We start from the raw sequence: 21,225 nt of genomic DNA on the forward strand, positions 1-21,225 counted from the left end.
ATTTGTATGGTTTTGTTATCGATTGTGGTGTTTTTATACAACCGAGTTGCGGCGCACACATGTTAATTAATTTAGTAAAATCCGACATGTTCCTATGCGCATTAATGTATCTGCATTCAGTCCGAATTTCTAATGATGTCATCCAGAATCATATATATATGTTATTTGCAAATATGGATTAATGGCAAGTGAAATCATTCTAAATCCATTCATGAAAATCAATTCTGCAAACCTGCATATTATATTTGTTATGTTTTATTTATTTATTTGTATATATAGCAGCTAATTGTATTTTGAATAAGGATGAATCATGCTGCGTTGCTGAATTATTATTATTATTATTGTTATTATTTTGCATATATCTGCACTATTTTTTTTAATTGGAGCATGCTGATGGTATAAATATGATTTATTTATGTGAACTTCAGTCTATATATTCATGATGTTTGTGATTTATTTTAAATTTTATTTAATTGCGGAATAGCCACAGCATCCTCGATTAATTAAAATTTTGTTCATGATTTATTTGAAATCACATTAATGGACATCAATTGTAATTATCATGTACGATGTGATGAGATCTACCCACAGGAGTCTCGTTATATTTGTACGAGTAATTAGGATAAAATATCGAGTTGTATTTCTTAATCTACCCACAGGAATTGAGAAAAGGAACACAATTTGATAGTTTTATTGTAAAGTTTTTGATGAAATCTAATTGAGTAAAACTTTAGCCCACAGGCAAGTTTTATGTCTCTAGATTCATGTTTTAACGTGTTTACATTGGTAGAACATGTAACTTATTTGTCTCGATTATTGATGAGCATGTATGTTTAATTTTGCAGCATTTAATCCTATGAATTTCTCTGACATTAAATGTGATATTCCTGAATTGACTGGTGATAATTATAAGATCTGGAAGGAGAGGATTCTCCTTCATTTAGGCTGGATGGACATTGATTATGCTATACGGAAAGACGAGCCGCCGGTTATTACTGAAACCAGCGAGCCAGATGATGTGGATCTTTATGAGCGATGGGAGAGATCTAATCGTCTTTCCATGATGCTCATAAAGACTAAGATCTCTGCTGGTATCCGTGCGTCTGTCGATCAGCATGATAATGTTAGAGAGCTTTTGAGGGCTATCGATGAACAATTCGTCAAGTCTGATAAGGCTCTTGCCAGCACATTGATCATTCAGTTCTCCACCATGAGGTTCACGGGTGCGAGGGGTGTGCGCGAGCACATAATGCGCATGCGGGACATTGCGGCGCAGCTGAAAAGCTTAGAGGTGACCATGTCTGAGACCTTTCTTGTCCATTACATATTGTGCACTTTACCTCATCAGTACGGTCCATTTAAGATATCCTACAACACACATAAAGATAAATGGTCCATTAATGAATTGATGACCATGTGTGTTCAAGAGGAGGAGAGACTACTGATGGAGGAAGGTGAGAAAGTAAACCTAACGGTCCATGGCAAAAAGAGAAAGCATGACACAAAGGGGAAGGGACCTGTGCCAGCTGAGCGGGTTATAAAGAAGGAGTCTACGTGTTTTTTCTGTAAAAAGAAAGGACACATGAAGAAGGACTGCATTAAGTTCAAAACCTGGCTCGAAAAGAAAGGTATCCCTTCTGCATTTGTCTGTTATGAATCCAATATGGTTAATATTAATTATAACACATGGTGGATTGATTCTGGTTCTACAATCCATGTTTCCAATACCTTGCAGGGTATGGAAAGCCTAAGGAAACCAATGGGAAGTGAACAGTTCATCTATTCCGGTAGTCGGATGCGTTCGCCTGTGGAAACCATTGGGACGTGCAGTTTAGTGCTGAGTAGTGGTTTTGTTTTGAAGTTGGAAAAGACTTTTTATGTTCCTAGTTTTTCCAAAAATTTAATTTCTGTATCGAGACTATCATGCTTGGGTTTTTCGTTTCACTTTATGGATTCTAGTTTTGTTTTGGATTTTGAATCTAGAACCGTTGGTTGTGGTGAAATTAATGATGGTCTTTATTCGATCAAATTGAAAAACGACACTACTTTTGATTCACTGCATGTCACAGCTGGTTTAAAGCGATGTGTTATGAATGAGAACTCATATATGTTGTGGCATCGTCGATTGGGACATATCTCAATTGACAGAATTAAGAGATTAGTGAATGAAGGGATACTTGGTACCCTGGATTACACTGATTTTGAGACTTGTGTTAGTTGCATTAAAGGCAAGCAAACTAACAAGTCCATAAAGGGTGCACAAAGGAGTTCGAATCTTTTGGAAATTATTCATACAGACATTTGTTGTCCAGACATGAATGCAAGTAATCCGAGATACTTCATCACCTTTATTGACGATTGTTCACGGTATATGTATCTTTACTTACTTCATTCTAAGGATGAAGCTTTAGAAGCCTTTAAAGTTTTCAAGGCTGAAGTAGAGAAACAATGTGGAAAACAGATCAAAATCGTCAGATCTGATAGAGGTGGTGAGTACTATGGCAGATACACAGAAAATGGACAAGCTGCCGGTCCATTTGCTAGATTTCTTCAAGAGAATGGGATTGTTGCCCAATACACTATGCCTGGTTCTCCGGACCAAAATGGTGTTTCAGAACGAAGAAATCGAACATTAATGGACATGGTGAGGAGTATGAGGAGTAATGTGAAACTTCCTCACTTCTTGTGGACAGAAGCGCTAAAGACGGCTGCGTATGTATTGAATCGGGTACCAACCAAGGCTGTCTCAAAGACACCTTTTGAATTATTCAAGGGTTGGAAGCCGAGTTTGCGACATATACGTGTTTGGGGATGCCCGTCTGAGGTGAGAATTTATAATCCACAAGAAAAGAAGCTAGATCCGAGGACTATTAGTGGGTATTTCATTGGATATGCCGAAAAGTCTAAAGGATATAGATTCTATTGTCCGTCTCATAGCACTAGAATTGTGGAATCGAGAAATGCGAAATTTCTCGAGAATGACTTGGTTAGTGGGAGTGATCATATTCCAGATACTCATTCTGAAACAGATCACTATAAAGATCAACCTACTAAGCTGAGTGATAGATTGATTGTCTTTCACGCTCCTCAAGTTCAAACGCGTGTTAGACGATTAAGTAATGAAGTTCCACAAACTGATGAAAATGATCACGTAGATCAAGTTGTTAATGAAGAACATCAAGAAAATGTTGAACAACATGCTGTTGAATCAGTTGGTCAGCAAGTTCTTCGTGATAATGATGAAACAACATTAAGAAGATCTACACGAGTCAGAAAGTCAGCTATTTCTAGTGACTTCATGGTGTATCTTCAAGAATCAGATTACGATATAAAAGCCGCAAATGATCCTGAAACGTTTTCACAAGCCATGAATTCTAAAGAATCCGATTTATGGCATAGTGCTATGAAAGACGAGATGGACTCTATGGCATCAAACAAGGTATGGGATCTTGTCGAGTTGCCTGATGGTGTAAAAGCCATTGGATGCAAATGGGTCTTCAAAACCAAAATAGACTCTGATGGCAACATCGAACGACATAAAGCAAGACTTGTTGCTAAGGGATTCACTCAAAGGGAAGGAATCGATTACACCGAGACATTTTCTCCGGTATCTAAGAAAGATTCCCTCCGTGTGATCATGGCATTAGTAGCTCAGTTTGATTTTGAGTTACATCAGATGGATGTGAAAACAGCATTCCTGAATGGTGACCTAGAGGAAAAGGTTTATATGAAACAACCTGAAGGATTTACCTCTAGTGGTGGAGAAAATTTAGTTTGTAAGCTTAATAAATCCATATATGGATTGAAGCAAGCCTCCCGTCAGTGGTATTTGAAATTTCATGATGTTATCTCTTCATTCGGCTTTGAAGAAAACGTCATGGATCACTGTATATACCAGAAGGTTAGTGGGAGTCATATTTGCTTCCTTGTGTTGTACGTGGATGACATTTTGCTTGCAACTAATGATAAATGGATGTTACATGAGGTAAAACAATTTCTCTCAAGGAACTTTGATATGAAAGATATGGGAGAGGCATCTTATGTCATTGGCATTAAGATCCATAGAGATAGAAATCGAGGCATTTTGGGTTTGTCTCAAGAAGCCTATATCAAGAAAGTTCTAGAAAGATTTAATATGAAAGATTGTTCACCAAGTGTAGCTCCCATTGTGAAGGGTGACAGGCTCGATTTGAGTCAATGTCCGAAAAATGACTTTGAAAGGGAACACATGAGCAATATCCCTTATGCTTCAGCAGTAGGAAGTCTTATGTATGCTCAAGTTTGCACCAGGCCTGACATAGCATATGCTGTTGGAGTATTAGGGAGATATCAGAGTAATCCAGGTGTTGACCACTGGAAAGCTGCAAAGAAAGTGATGAGGTACCTTCAAGGTACGAAGGATTTTATGCTCACATATAGACAAACTGATGTGCTGGAAGTGATTGGCTACTCCGATTCGGACTACGCTGGCTGCATTGACACTCGGAAATCCACATCGGGTTATGTGTTCATGTTGGCTGGTGGGGCCATCTCTTGGAGAAGTGCGAAGCAGTCTATCACTGCTACTTCCACTATGGAGGCTGAGTTTGTTTCATGTTTCGAGGCTAGCTCGCATGGTGTATGGTTGAAGAGTTTCATATCCGAGCTTAGAGTCGTTGACTCTATTTCCAAACCGATTAAGTTGTACTGTGACAACTCTGCTGCGGTATTTATGGCTAAAAACAATAAGAGTGGGAGTCGAAGTAAACACATCGACATCAAATATTTAGCCTTAAGAGAACGTGTCAAGGAAAATAAAGTGGTCATTGAACACGTTAGTACAGAGTTGATGCTTGCTGATCCCCTAACTAAGGGCATGCCACTAAAGAGTTTCAGGGATCACGTAGCAAGTATGGGACTTGATTCTACAATGTAGTTCATTTGCACACATTGTTATTTGAGACTCTTATTCAGTTTGATGTTTTCTCGCTTTATTGTGCACATATTTGTTTATTATTGAGAAAACTCGCTTATGTTTAACCCGGAATAAATATAAGATTTATTCATTAAGTTGTGAATTTAGTTTGAGATGCTTGACATATCGTGATACATGGAAGGTAACATTCGTTTATAGAAGACCTACCGCCATGATTCGTATGTAAGGTTTTTCGTTATGTTGTGATAGTTTGAGTGGGCCAAGTGGGAGAATGTTAGTTTAATTAATTAATTAATCATATTTGAATTTTGATTATTTTTGAATTATCTTATATAATTAAACTAACCTAAAATTGTGGCCCACTTTTCTCCCATTAAGTCTATCACATTCAAAATATACGTGAGAAGTGGCAGAAAAATCGTGATGGACGGTTTTTCTTTTGATTATAAATACTCTCACATACGGGTTACTAAACCTACTCTCAGAAAATTAGAATACACCATCGCTATTTGAGAGCCAGGGTTTGGCAACATCATCCTAGGGTTCCACGATCTGGCACTATCTTCGGAGGTTTCCAAAGTTTGGCAACATCCTCCCAAGGGTTCCAAAGTCTGACAACACCGTCTTCCCACGGCTCCAATTCACGTTTTGCTTGGAGAAGAGAATATCGAGAATAAATCTAATTTTTAGCAATGGCAGGAGGTTTGTTTAAATTTCGCTTCCGCTAACATATTTGATTATATGTTTATTTTCTTACAAAATGAACATAATTTACTTTATAAAAAATATTTGTAAAAATTAAATAATAAAAAATTGTAAAATCAACTACTCTCAATTATCAATTTTTTTTACATAAAAGATAAATGAAATAAGAAAATAGAATATCATGTCATTCAAAAAAATTTATTCTTTCATCCAAACAAACAAGAAAAATAAAAATTTTTTATTTTATTTTTTTTAATTTTAATTAAAAATAATTATTTTCACTAATACATTCTTAATTATCCACTATTTACACCTCTCCTAAAATACCGTGTCTACAGTGTAGCAGACACGGTATGTGGGACGGAGGGAGTAATACATTATACATATTTATTATTTTTTATATTTTCTACACGATCTCGTATACGTCACATAAAAAAAAACAAAAAAAAAATCAACATTCTCGCAAAACAAACACTTATATACTCTCTTTGTCCCGCATTAGGTATACGTTTACTTTTGACATGAAATTTAAAAAATAATAGTACTATCTCCGTCCTGCAAAAAGGTTGTCATTTTGTTTTTTCGTCATTATTTTAATATTAAAAATATTTTTATATTTAAATAATTTATTCAACAAATATCATTGTATATGTACTATAAAAAACTAATAAATATATATATATTTTTTTTCTTGATTTATAATACGTATTGATATAATAATTCATATTTAAAGATCAACGGACAAAAAGCCAATGACTGGTTGCGGAACAAAATGAGTATTTTAATTATAATAGATATATATATATATTGACGCGGAACCGACGAAAATATAAAAATATATAATTAATAGAACATACTAAATCGTATACGCAATACGAGGTTTCAATAGCAACGTTCGAATCTAGTCAGAAACAAACACAGCATAATATAATACCAAACCACAAAATCTACTCAGAAACAAAAGAGCTTAGCGACACAAACGCGACTTATTAACTAAAACCAAAAGCGCTATTTCTAGAAATGCGACATCTGGCGAGGCGCGTTGATGAATTTAGAAATGCGATTCATCATCGAAATCGCATTTTCAGAAGTCGGATTAAGCAAATGAAAAACGTGTTCTTCACCTGGCGTCTCGAAGAGCTCCACAGACCCCTTCCAATGGCTGCTCTTCAATGCCTCGTAATAATACCGACCTCTGTTCCGCAGGAAATCCTTCTCCGCCACCACCACCAACACTCGCTCGCAGCTCAGTCTCGACAGCCGGGCCAAGTCCGCCGCCGGATTCAGCCGGAAATCGTTCGGACCGGCCGTGTTAGGGTAAACTAAATCCCACAATTTGTCGGGCTTACCCGACCCGAAGAACGGGTGGATCAAAATCAGACCTGAGAATTTTAACCCTAAATTTTCCGCCGGGGAGGCCGATCGGACCACGACGTCGTGCGCGATGTTGGCGCCGGCGCTGTCGCCGGCGATGTAGACCCGTTCGAAATCGGCGTGCTCGTTCAGCCACGGGTCGGGGCCCTGCCCGACCCGGGAGTGAGAGCCGACCCATTTCACGGCGGCGTAGGAATCGTCGTAACAGGCTGGGAGGGGATGCTCCGGCGCCAGTCTGTACTCGATCGAAACGACGACGGATTTGGAATCGGCGGCGAGGGAGTTGACGTAGGGGTGGTAGACAGAGGAGAAGGCGGACTGGACGGAGAACGCGCCGCCGTGGATGTAGATGAGGAGGGGGAGTTTGGCGGCGGTTTTGGTTTGGGGGAGGTAGAGCCTGACGGCGAGGTTGTTCTCCGGCGAGACCACGGCGTCTCTCGAAACGACGCCGTTTTGGGGGTCTGTCGACGGCGGGACGAAATCGTGCTCCTGGTAACGCTCGACGTGGCCGGAGGCGTGGATCCGGAAGAACGGCGGGAAGTCGTGGGTGATTCCGGTGGGATCGGAAGCCATTTCCGGCGGAATTGAGATGTGAATGGATCGATCGGAGAGATATTTGTAGCGTGAAATGTAGGCGTCGGTTAGTTTGTTGAACTTATGAACTAGGAGTAGAAGACTACAGCAGAGTGTGCTATTTAGGTGGTCCAGGGTGTTGAAGTCCAGGTAAATCTGCGCCGTCCAATATTTACTGAATCTGTCATCTCATCTCTTGAGGGAAAGATTCTCTCTGGAATTGGATTAGCTACTAATATGGAAATATCACTGGCACACGACACAAGTCAATTATGTAAATATGATCCAAATAATTAATAACGACAAATTAAATAAAAAAGTAACTTTAGAACTCTTTGGGAAAGATTTTTTATTAAATCTATTTGGAATTATTGCATAAATTATAGTATATTACAATCTTTTATTTTAATAAAAAATATATAAAAATCCGGTATTTTATTTATTATTTGAAGTTCGTTATATTAATTTAAAGTTTGCATAAGATATTCTTTTATTCAAAGTTGATGTTTGAACAGTAGTATTATAACGTGTTGTAGTGAAAAAAATACAAAAATACCCCTATTAGTATTATATAATATAAAAGTAATGACATTGTGTAATATAGTGTAAGTTGAAATGATATTTATTATGTTAGGTAGGTAGTACAATTACTAAATTAGAAAATAGTAACCTTGTTTTGGGACGGACGAAAATGAAAAACGACAACTTTTCAATGGGACGGAAGAAGCATGATATTTTAAATATGTTGTCAAATGATCAACTTTAATTTTAAAGTATTTGAACTACAAATAATTTAAATTTTATTTTTAAATTCGTCGAATAAAATGTATCTACAAGATTACTATTTGTTTATTTATGATTTCAAAATTGTTGGTACTATCAGTTTTTTGTTAATTTTTTTGTTAACATTTTGTCAAATAGTCAAATTTTATACAATTTTCATAAATTATGTTGGTCTTTGATTTCTTCATTCGAAGCCCATCGCTTAATATACAAACCTATTCATTGGCCAAAAAAACATAAAAAATATCATTTTTTTTAAAAGATATCAAATGATAGCCGATCTTCATTTCTTTCATCTCTAAGTGCAAGCATTAATTTCGAACAAACATAAAATTTTTATTTTATTATTTCAACTGTCATTTTTTCAATTTTATGCATGTTATCCATTATTAAATAACAGGATTCCAGATTTATGCTAATCATCTATGGCACTTTGCTTTTGCAAAGTGATTAATTTTTTTCAAAAAAAAAAAAAAAGGCTCTCTAATCATTTAGCGTTTGATATCAAATGAGACAAATCAGTTATATTCGGACCACTAAATTGGTCAATTCATCTTATTCAAGGAACGTAACACATTGTCATTTCAAATGTTAGATTCATTCAATGAAGTATACAACATTCTCCTCAAGCATTTGTTTTGCCTTAAGCAAGTCAGTCAATGAGACCGTGGGCACCGGATTGTACAATCGAATGTCGAAGGCACTTTTCATATGCTCCCAAGTTTGGAACTATCCTAGTTACGATCTTGCGAACTACAAGAAAGTAGTTTTTGTCAAAGAAGGCTGAATAATTGCAACTTAAAATAGGGATTATATCCCAACTTTCCAATTGGGCAATGAGGTGTCTCAAGTGCTCAATTGTAGATGTTTTTTTCTCTTAAAAATGTATGAAAATTAAATGGTTGAAAATTATTTGGAAGAGAAAGTTAAATTATCATCTTTTTGGAAATGACATTTGGTAACTTGGAGGATTAGTCATTCGTAGTTTCATTCCAAAATGAAATCTCAAAACTTGAGTCATGTCCTCTAGAGTCACTCTAGTAGGCGGAACATTGTATTTTCATTCGAAATTATTAGCTCTATAATCAATCATTTCTCTCTCTCTATATATATATATATATGGTAAAGAGGAATCTACATACTTTTGACCCTGTGGAATGTTATTCGGGAAAGTGGAATGAGTTTTGCCCTTATCCACCCTAGATGCTAGTATGATGCTATCCACGAATGACAGTATAGTAAGGACAATATGAATACGAGAAAGAGATGAATCTATTGGAGTTGTGGCCGATTGAATGATTATTTTGGCCGGAGTTTGTTACTATATATTTTGCATCAAGTTGTATTGACCATTTAACATAGCCTGCATAGTGGCATTTTGCTGATTGTTCATCATCCGACCATATTCTACCCAATCTACTGAAAGTTGGGAAGCAGAGACCTTGCTAGCGGGTATTGAATTAATCAATATAATATATTAGAATTTAGAGAGAAAGAGAAGTGAAGCAGCATTAGAATTTTTATTTTTATTTTTTCAAAAATTAATTTTAATAAAGAAATATTTAAATAACTTTTGATTCCATTGTTAAAATAATAACACAATATGCTGATAAAGAAAAAGCTAAATTTGCATGTGATCAATAATAAATACAACCATAACACAAACGTATTCAATTCTTATATTTATATATTCATTTGCTTTTTGTACGAAATTTTAGAAATATTAGTATTATATTGTGATAAAGTAAAAATAAAGGTAAAAAGACTAAATTAACCCTATTAGTATTGTATGATATAAAGATAATGACATTTGTGTAATATATTGTAAATTTGAAGGATATTTGTAATGTTAAGTAGATAGTACAATTACTAAAAAAAAATGAAATGAATTGTTATGGAACGAACCAAAATGAAAAAATAGATAGATTGTTACGGCAGTATATAAATTTGATTCGGCTAAATAAAACTGAGTCTGGGCCACTTATTGAATGGGCCATATTCATTATAAATGTGTTTAATATAATAATTGATTTTTTTTGTTTCATGATAATTGATTTTTTTTTTTTTTTTTTTTTGTTTATTAGGGAGACATTATTAAAATAATAATATTTAATTAATGAATAATTTAATTAATGAATAATACTAACTTTTAATATTATTTTATTACTTTTTTATATAATTAATTTATTGATAGTTTTAAAATAAATTTAATATATATGATTAAAAAAAATAGAATATGTATTTAAATATTTTAAAAATTATATCACAATACAAAAAATATATTCAATATAGAAATTGTTTTGTTTGTAATGGGTAAAATTTTCTATAATACAAGTAAATAATATATTTATTTATTTATTATTAACATAAACTAATTTTATAAAAGAAGTAGATTTTTAAATGTAGATAAAATATTTATTTTTTTAGGAGAGAAAAAAATAAAGGATTTTAAGTGGGTCTTAGATAATGTAAGATATTATATGTTATGTAGTTAATTAAATTAATTTATATTTGTTAAATATATTTTGATTCAGTAAGTTTTACCTAAAATATAAATATCTCAATTGTTATGGAACATATAGAAATAAAAAATGTGTCAATTAAGATGGGATGGGGGACATATTTTAATTATGATTTATTTGATTTAAATTATGAGTTCGTTCACTCAATATTTTTCGGTGGTACGATTCCCTATAAATATTATAAAAAAATATGTTATATGTTCATATTAATATAATATAATATATATATATTCTATTAACTAGTAAAAAATTAGTAATTCAATACAAAATATTATTATTTATATTACTGATATATTTTTTTATACCTAACCTAAAACAAATCATCCAAAACACTTATGTGTTTGTCTGTGGGTTTGGATTTTTAATAATAAAAAGATGAATTTAAATAATTGTTTGATGTTATATAAATAAATATCGATGTGATGTTTTAAATGTAAATAAATTTGTAGTATAATATTTTTAAAAAATAATTATTTTTTTAATTTGATATTTTTAGAGAAAAAAAATTTGAATAATAAAAAATATGTGATATTTTATGTTAAATTATTTAATTTTTTACTGAATAGAATACATATATATGGTAGACTTTTTTTAATCACGTACCTGATTCTATTTTTATTTAGGACTCTAATGAACCTTGTATGAAAACTCTCCCGCGATTAAATTTATTTTACCAAAATGATCAAATGTAATATACCGTCGATGATATGGCTCTCCGATGATGATTTGACGTTGACATGTTTGATCTGTCAAAATTACATGGCCGACACGTGATTTTTTATTTTTTTTATGTAAATATTTTTTTTTTTAAAATCCACTTGTTATTCACGTGGTGCTCACAAATCATATACGCCAGCACCATATTAGCACCGGCGAGTCATATAATTAACGATATGTCATTCCGATGACGGATGACTAATTTTGCGGGATAAAGAAATAATTGCAGAGTAATTTTTATGCATGATTCATTTAAAGTTTTAAAATACAATAGATCAGATACTTGACTAAAAAAATAGTGTATTTACATATACATTATACTTTGTATAAATATATTATATTTTTATAATATTAATTGAAAAGGATTTCAACAAATTTTAGTTGGACGAACAAATCCATAAAAATCATCACTTTTGGTAGGACATAGGAGTAGTTGCCAATAAAATTATAATTTTTATTTTATTTTTTTTCTCATAAAATATTGAAAAAATAACAAAAAAGTGAACCTTTAATTTGATATATTTAATTAAATATAGCCTAAATTTATATATTATAGGTGTGTGTTATAATTACTATAATAATTAGAATTAATTTTAATATGATACAGTTGCATTTTTTTTCTTATAAAATATTTTTAAAAAGTAACAAAAACATTTTATATTTAAAAAATACATCTACAACTTCTACTAACAAACAATACAAAAACTTAAAATTTCTTAAACACTAAAAAACAAAATAGGAGTATTTTAAAAATTAATTAACTTAATCCCTTAATACTACTATCTCTTTACGAAAAAATAATATATTATATAATTGAATCAACACGACCATGTTTATTATAGATCGTAACCACATTAATATAGTCCCTCCATTTTAATACAATAGTCTTATTTATCATTTTTGTCCGTCACAATATAATAGTCTTATTTTCATAAATAATTATATCACCGTAAAATTATTCTTATGTTTTCATTTTTATTACATAATTGCCACTACTTTTTACACTAATACACTCACAATGGCAAAAAAGTTTTTTCTCTATAGTTTTTACCAACTCGTGTCCAATCTCATTAAAACTATATTTATGAGACAGAGAAAGTATTATGTTATAATTTTAAAAGTGGAAAAAAAAAAATTAAAAGTTTTACCAAATTTCATAAAAAAAAATAATAATAAAAAATTCTACATATTAAAATTGGTATAATGATAATTGAATAAAATCAAAATTGATTTTTGCTGTAACTTTTCATGGGTGTGTTTGTTTGAAGGATTTTGAAGGATTTCCACTATTCATCCAATTTTTTCCCCCCAAAAACATCAAATCAAACACTTATTTTTTATTTTTTATATTATACTAAAAATCAATTTTACATTCAAAACATCACATCAAACTCTATTTATATCACATCATACAACTATTCAAATTCAAAATTTTTACTATTCAAATCCCAATCTAAAATCCAAACCCCAAACAAACACACAATGTCCCGTATGAAATTGTCAATAAAGTGAAATCTGTAACTTTTCATTTAATGTCCCATATGAAATTGTCAATAAAGTGAAATTTTGTAGTCCTTCGTTGTTCAAATTCATTCTACTTTTTTTGTTGTCATCCAAATTATTTCTATTTTTATTTTTAGTAAAAAAATACAATTTTTCTTTCTAAAAAAAATAATAAAAAATTTATTTTTATCTATTTTTCTTAAAATTCAAATAAGCACATTAAATGACGGAAGGAGTATTTAATTTTAATAGGCTTTTATTAGTCAAAATCAGGGCCGGACCAGTAAGGGTCTAGGGGCAACTACCCCTAACCTAAACCACTTTATTTATTTATTTATTAAATTTTAAGTAAAAATAAGTTTTTTAAAATTTAATTATGTAATTTTGCTCTCCTAATTCAATTTTTTTACTCTAATTTATCCCTAAATTTATTATTTTAATTTATAATATTATATAATGATTTTAATTATAAATATTTTATATAAAAATATATTCTTTTATTCTAAATGTCATTATAGTTTTACTCTATATACACATATATATATATATTTCTTCTTTCTATTTATTTTAATGGTAATAAACTAACAAGTGGATTCTTATATTCTCTCCATCTCATAAAAAATATCAATTTTTTCATTGTCCCGTAATAAAATATCCATTTCTTTTTAGTAATTGTATTAAATATCCTTACAACTTACAATATATTACACAAATATCATTATTTTAATATCACACATACTAATAAGGTTATTTTAGTTATTTCTACTTTATTCCTACTACATTCAAATATAATATTAATATTTATAAAACTACGTGTAAAAACAAATGAATTTTTAATTATGGGACGGAGGGAATGGAGTAATTATTTTTACATATAAACAAGCTAAATTATTAGTTTCAATAAAATGTCAAAAATTATATAAAAATAATTTAATAATCTGCTCTCCTGAAACTAGTTCCGTCTCTCAATGCATCAAATTGGAGAGTACAATAGAACATTGGTTAATTTGCCTTTGAACTTGTCTTAATAACACCTCAGCATATAATCTGATCTCTAATAACTATATAGCCAACATTAATTTTTTTCTTTAACTAGCGGGAAGACCCGTACTACAATCAACGAAAGTTTGTTATCATTTCAAAATATATTATTATAGAAATTTTTATTAATTTGATGTTTATTTTCAAATATTTTAATAAATTTAAGAATAATAAATTTTGTATAGAAATAGTAGTAATTAAATAAATAACAAGTTTTTACCTTTAATATTTTGAATAAAATATATAATATAACTAAAATAATATAATGTTAAAATAACAATTTAGTTTATTACGAAGAACATCAATTAAAAAATATATAAAAATTATACATATATTTTGGATGTGTTTAGAACTTATTGATTATAATAAATAGTAAGTTGATATATTTTTATTTCTAAATCAAAAATATTGTTTATGTAACATTAGTTTGTTTGATGTTTGTTTAAATAAAAACACTGATACTTTTTTACATAAAAATAAAATACAATACATATCAATAAATTAAATATCCATAAAAAAAAAAAAAAAACTCAAATTTTTCTATAATAAAATGTAATATGAAAATAAAAATATTATTTATATACATAATGGTCAAATCACCTCATTTATAAAAATTAAATATACTACTAAAATAGATATACAAATTAATACATAAATAAATATATTTAATTTTAATTTCAGGATTTATAAAACTTAAATATACTACTAAAATAGATATACAAATTAATACATAAATAAATATATTTAATTTTAATTTCATAAATAAAAAAATAAAATTTTAGTAACAAAATTTAAATTAAAAAAATTAATTATATATCATAAAAATAGTTAATTATAAAAATAATTTGTGAAAATAATAATAAACTTACGTTAAAAAAAAGAAAATTTAAATAAAAAATAAATAAATATAACAAAAATATAAAGTAAAAAATTGTAAAAAAAATTCTAAATAAATAAAGTTAAATATAATAAAAATATAAAGTGAAAAATAGTAAAAATAAAATCGGGTAAATAATCTCAAAAAAAAATCTAAATTCAAAAAATTAAATATAATAAAACTAAAAAGTAAAAAATTGTAAAGAAAAAATCTAAATTAAAAAAATATATATATATACAACAAAATATAAAGTGAAAAATCCTTAAAAAAAAATCTAAATAAAAAACATAAATATAATAAAAATATATTAAAGTAATTCAATAAAAAAGTAATATTTTAGTAACAAAAATTATAAAAATATTATGTATAATAAAAATAGTAATTTTATTGATAAAAAGTTAAAAATGGTAAAATAAACACACATTTAAAACTAAAAAAAATAAAATTAAGTACATATAATATTCTTATTTCTTCAATTGTCATCTTCTGCATATGATGTTTTGCATCTACTCCTTCTTCATGCTAAAAAAAAAAAAAAAATACAAAAGTATCAATATTATTAAACTATGAAAAAAATAACACACATTTAAAATTAAAAGAAAAAAAATTAAGTACACATAATATTCTTATTTCTTCCATTGCCATCTTCTGCATATCATCTTTTCCATTTGCTCTTCTTTATCGCATCTTCTTCTTCATGCTTAAAAAAAAAAAAAAAATAGAAAAGTATCAGTATTGTTAAATTATGAAAAAAAATAAAACACATTTAAAATTAAAAGAAAAAAAAATTAAGTACACATAATATTCTTATTTCTTCCATTGTCATCTTCTGCATATCATCTTTTGCATCTGCTCCTCTTTATCGCATCTTCTTCTTCATGCTAAAAAATAAAAATAAAAAGTAGAAAAGTATCAATATTGTTAAACTATGAAAAAAACAACACACATTTAAAACTAAAAAAAAAATTAAGTACACGTAATAATCTTATTTCTTCCATTGTCATCTTCTGTATATCATCTTTTGCATCTGCTCCTCTTTATCGCATCTTCTTCTTCATGCTAAAAAATAAAAATAAAAAGTAGAAAAGTATCAATATTGTTAAACTATGAAAAAAACAAAACACATTTAAAACTAAAAAAAAAAATTAAGTACACGTAATAATCTTATTTCTTCCATTGTCATCTTCTGCATATCATCTTTTGCATCTGCTCCTTTTTATCTCATCTTCTTCTTCATGTTATATATATTTTAATAATGAGCAATTAAAACTGTATCATCCCACCACCCTGTCCATTTTTTTTAACCGTCACCCCTCTATCACTTATATCAAATAATAAAAACTATAATTCTATATAATTCTGCATAATTCTGTAAAACTGTAAAAAAATTAAAATAAAAAAAAATCTAAAAAATCTCAAAATTCTGAGATTACATGATTGCATAAATTAAATTTACATGGGTCCACCTTTTGAGCTGTTTTATATATATATGATTAGAATATTATATTCACTTAGTTTAATTATTTTAATACTACAGATCAGATCATATGATTTTTTTTATTATTTTAGAATTTTAAATGAATTTTATTTGAAAATAATTTTGCAAGTAAATTTTTTTTGCTAAAATAGTCATTCGACGTGTCATTGACGTGACGATAATATGTCAGCTGTGTCAGCAACGACGGACGAACGTGACAAATCTGATACCGAAAAATTATTTTTACAATTTTTTGCAAAACTATCTTCAGAAAGAATTCTTTTAAAGTTCTAAAATAATAAAATAGATGAAATTCGAAAGTAAAAAAAAAAAAAAAGTTACCCAAATCATACTTATTAAAATTCCAATTTAAATGAACATAAAATTTGCGGACATGGAGAATAACACACACCACTTAATATAGCACACAATAAAATATAGAGACTAAGTATTACAAATGTGGGGGGTTTACCAAAGCTTTACCAGTGAACTTGTACATGTGAAATTATAACTATAATACTACATTCGTTTGGTTCTAAATGTTTCATTTATTTTTTATGTATTAATATTTGAATATTAATTATTGTATAAAAATATAGTTTAAATTAATAAAAAATTGTAAAAATACTTTCGTTAATGTCTTATAATACTAATGACATTTGTAAAAAAAATATAAATATAAATATAAAAATATTTTTAATGTTAAGTATAATGATGCTGTTGAGCACAAAATAATGGATAGATTTTTAGGAAATGGGCCTGCCAAGATTAGGTCATTCGAAACGTCCAATGGGCTTTTGAAAGTCCAAATATGATTGCAGTAACCAGGTCGGATGAGTTTTGAGTCTGTCCAAATCTGGTCGGGTAAATCCCCTAGGTCGGGCGAATGAGGAGATTGGACCTGGTCGGAAGCAAATAGTTCGGACGTCAAAATCGGACCTAATCAGGTCAAAGTCCGAAGGTCAGATTTAAGAAAGTCGGACAGTTGATAAGATTGGACCTGGTCGGGACCAAATAGATCGGATATAGAAGTCGGATCTAGTCGGGACAAATTCCAAAGGGTCGGGCATAAGAAGGTTAGGTATTAAAAATAGTTACCCTATAGGTCGGATAAAATGCAGTTTCTGGTAGTGGGGGGTAGTTTCGACTGGTGAGCGGTTTTTAAAATCGGACGTGACGTGACGGTTCTCATACGTGTCGATAGAAGAGAATTTTTTGGGGAGTTAACAACGGTTATGGTAACCGACCGGATAGCGGTTCGAACCGTATCTTCAAGGGGTTACTTAAAGATTCTGTACGGTATAGAGAGGGCATCTTCAATCGACATCAAATTCAAGAAAATCGCTTTTGGGGATCACCACTTTATTTTTCAGTCTTTATTTTATTCTTATTTCATTCTACAGTGTTTAGAAGTTTCTAATTTCAGACATTTATCTATCAAATTCGGGAATATTTCTCTATTTTTGAATTTTACTTTTTATTGTTGAAAAAACGCATCAACAATTTGGCGACCACAGTGGGAGTCGAGGCAAGATTGTTGATCCTACGTCAACGGAGAGTTTCATACGATTGAGATCCGGCCGAATCGTTGGTAGGATCCAAATGGCAGGCTCACAGCCTCAATCATCTTCGGCACCGGTGGGAGAAACGGTTTCACCACCTGTCATGCCAAATACAAGAGAAACGCCACAAACACCCGCTGACTGGGTTTCTTATGTTCAGCAATTGAACAACCAGCATAATTTGGCCATGCAGAATATGTTGTACGAGCAACAGATGTTGCGCGAGCAACAAAATCTTATGCAAAATACGTTAAATCAGACGTTATCAAGGGTTACTTTGCAACCCATCCAAACGCCACCAGAACTATCACCATCCAGGTTACAGGCAAATTTTGTGGGGCCTTCATATGTGGAGAGCACTTTTCCAAGTGTTACCACCCCAAGGGTTGACAAAGGGAAGACTCCTCTTACATACCCGAATAACATTCCGTTTGGTGGTAGGACCGAGCCTACCGATCTCAGAGGGGACAGATTGGGAGGCCAGGCTCACAATCCTATTCAGGTATTGGATCCTGTCCTACCCAGAGTAGACCCAGAGGACATTGCTCAGGTTTTAAGGGTACATTTTGGAATGAACCCCCAGACGGTCAACAGACCTGCGTACCAAAGACCATTTTCAGAAAGAATCATCAACGAACATCCGCTTCCAAGGAATTACAGACCACCCGATTTTCATTCGTTTTCCGGAGAAGATGGGGCATCAACTATAGAACATGTGGGACATTTCACGGCCCAATTAGGAGAAGTAGGCAATAATTCTTTCTATAAACTACAATTGTTCGGGTTATCACTCACAAGGACCGCGTTTTCATGGTTTGCAAATTTGCCACCCGGGCAGTTGCAAACCTGGGAAAGCCTGGAGGCAGCATTCCATGCAAGATTTTTTAATCCTCTCCCGACAGTCTCACTCACAGATCTTTTAGAGATCAGACAGATGCCAGAAGAGACCGCGTATCAGTTTATTGAACGGATACGACTCATGAAAGGCAAATGCCCGACCATCATCGAAGAAAGTAAAATGACCAATTTGGTGGTCAGAAACATGCATTCCAGACTTCGGGAGGCATTGACAGCCCATGATGTTCAGGACTTGGCTAGTTTGGCCTCCAAAGCAGGGAGATTAGAATATTTGTTCAGAGAAAAAGATCACAACTTTCGTCGGAACAGGGTACAACAAATGGCTAGTGTTGATACAGAGATTTATTCGCCAGAAGAAGGAAATATTCTTGAAGAGATGGCAGCCGAAATTGTGAATGGCAAACCGTACGTATGCTCGAAACTAAAGCCATTGCCAGGAACAGAGGAGATGGAGCAGCCGACTTTCAATGTATCCAAGGCCGACGAGATCTTCGATATTCTATTGGCAGACGGGCAGATTCGTATTCCTAAAGGGCAAAGTTTGGCAACGAAGGAGGAAATAAAGGAAAGGCCATACTGTAAGTGGCATAATTCCTTTACTCATTACACTAATCAATGCACACATTTCCGAAAGGAAATACAGAAGGCTATCAAAGCAGGGAGATTCAAGTATGTAACAATGGGAGTAGAGCATCAGCCCTTCCCAAAAGTAACTACTGCAACGATCTATTTGCGGTCTTCACAAGTTGTGCAAAGTGATGATGAAGAAGACACCGGACGAAAAGAACACAAACCTAAAGAACGACAATCCAATCAGGAAGTGAAGTTCAAAGTTTGCGAAACTAGAGTGGCAGAGAAATGGGACAAAGGAGACGGGTCGTTCAAGGTAGAATTGAAAGATAAAGTCGTGGTACGGGACCGGCCAACGCGCAAACCACATCCAGTCCAAGAGAAATGGAGCCGAAACAGAAAGCCTCTGCCAATAGACATTGACCCTCGATTTCCAGGTATGAATCGCACACAAATCCGTAATGCTAAACGCAGGTATGCAGCACGGCATGGAAAGCAAACAGATAAGGGCAAGGAGAAAAAAGAATCATCACCTAAAAGGAAGGATGTGAATGACGAAACAGAGGAATAAGGGGAGAGCAGCAAGCCGATCAAGAAGGCCAGATGTTTTCGATGTCAATTCTACAAACGGATCATTATTGATCCTGAAATAGAAATGGCAAAGGAAGAGACCCCCGAGATTCTTTTCAGATCATTTGCCCCAGAAGAGACGAAAGTTTTGCGCAGCAAGATAGTAAAACTTGATAAAGCAGGATTCGAGGTCAGGATGACGGATATGCGATGGTTCGTTGAAGAAGAACCCATTTGGGCTAAGTTCGAGGAGGAGGAAGAACCAGAATGGGCAGCAATGGTTGGCAGACCCCCACCTATGGTTTTTCCACCTATACCAGAAGGGGCAATCTCGCATTTAAAACCACTCTATGTTAACGCTCACATATGTGGTAAGCCGGTTAACAAGGTTTTTATCGATAATGGGGCTATTTTTAATGTCATGCCCCTCAAAACTTTGAGAAAATTGGGTAAAGAGATTGGTGATTTATCTCCGGTAGACATCGAGATGACAAGCTTCACAGGACAACCAACCAAGCCAGAAGGGATGATGGTGGCGCCAATTGAGGTTGGACTGAAGGTGATTTCGACTGTATTTTTTGTTGTGGATGCCAATACTACATACTCAGTTTTGTTGGGGCGAGATTGGATTCACGCTTCCAAATTTGTGCTTTCTTCTCTCCATCAACAAATTATGTTTTGGGAAGGAGATCAGGTTTACACCATGGAAGCCAGTACGAATCCGTTCAGCTCTACAGAAGAAGTGGAAGAATCGGTTCTTTATACGGAATACATACCACCTATTTCACGGAAACCCATGGTAGATGAGTATCCCTGGAAGGGTTGTAAGCTCACTACGCAGGGTTGCATGTTTCATTAGAAACAATTTTCTGTTTTTATGGCTCTGTTGTTAGCCAAAATAAATTTTTTCTTAGAGTTAATTTATGGAAGAAATAAATAAATGTGATAAAATGATTAGACAGTTTTATTTAAACCAATTAATGGTTAGATTACATAATAGTAAAATTTCCAACAATAATGTTGGCGAAGAAGAAGGTTTTCGTTGGCTTGATCTCCTGGAAAAGACAGAAACTTCTCTGTCAAGTCAGGACCCCCTCATTGAATATAATGTGGGAACCAAACAGATACCCAAGATGGTTAGGGTAAGTGGTTTACTGACAAAAAGTCAACAAGAGCAA

General features: G+C 32.1%; 2 protein-coding genes across 2 annotated transcripts; one reads left to right on the top strand and one right to left on the bottom strand.

Annotated features, from left to right (window-relative positions):
- Window positions 1-877: 877 nt before the first annotated feature.
- LOC127255758 (uncharacterized) lies at window positions 878-1,813 on the top strand. Its single transcript, XM_051281480.1, has 3 exons — window positions 878-1,291; window positions 1,428-1,628; window positions 1,736-1,813. Exons 1-2 carry the CDS (start codon window positions 950-952, stop codon window positions 1,443-1,445), a joined length of 360 nt encoding a protein of 119 aa, XP_051137437.1. The 5' UTR covers window positions 878-949; the 3' UTR covers window positions 1,446-1,628; window positions 1,736-1,813.
- Window positions 1,814-6,528: 4,715 nt separating this feature from the next.
- On the bottom strand, window positions 6,529-7,712 carry LOC127251686 (probable carboxylesterase 12). The gene has a single exon (XM_051275507.1). The coding sequence runs from the start codon at window positions 7,565-7,567 to the stop codon at window positions 6,635-6,637; it is 933 nt and encodes a 310-aa protein (XP_051131464.1). The 5' UTR covers window positions 7,568-7,712; the 3' UTR covers window positions 6,529-6,634.
- Between the last annotated feature and the right edge of the window lie 13,513 nt (window positions 7,713-21,225).

The sequence above is a fragment of the Andrographis paniculata genome, unplaced genomic scaffold, assembly GCF_009805555.1.
Source record: "Andrographis paniculata isolate CXL003 unplaced genomic scaffold, ASM980555v1 Contig12END, whole genome shotgun sequence".
In the NCBI taxonomy this organism is placed as follows: Eukaryota; Viridiplantae; Streptophyta; class Magnoliopsida; order Lamiales; family Acanthaceae; genus Andrographis; species Andrographis paniculata.

Bases quoted from the DNA above. Each gene is read 5' to 3' on its own strand.
- LOC127255758 (XM_051281480.1), top strand. From the start codon at position 950: ATGGACATTGATTATGCTATACGGAAAGACGAGCCGCCGGTTATTACT.
- LOC127251686 (XM_051275507.1), bottom strand. From the start codon at position 7,567: ATGGCTTCCGATCCCACCGGAATCACCCACGACTTCCCGCCGTTCTTC.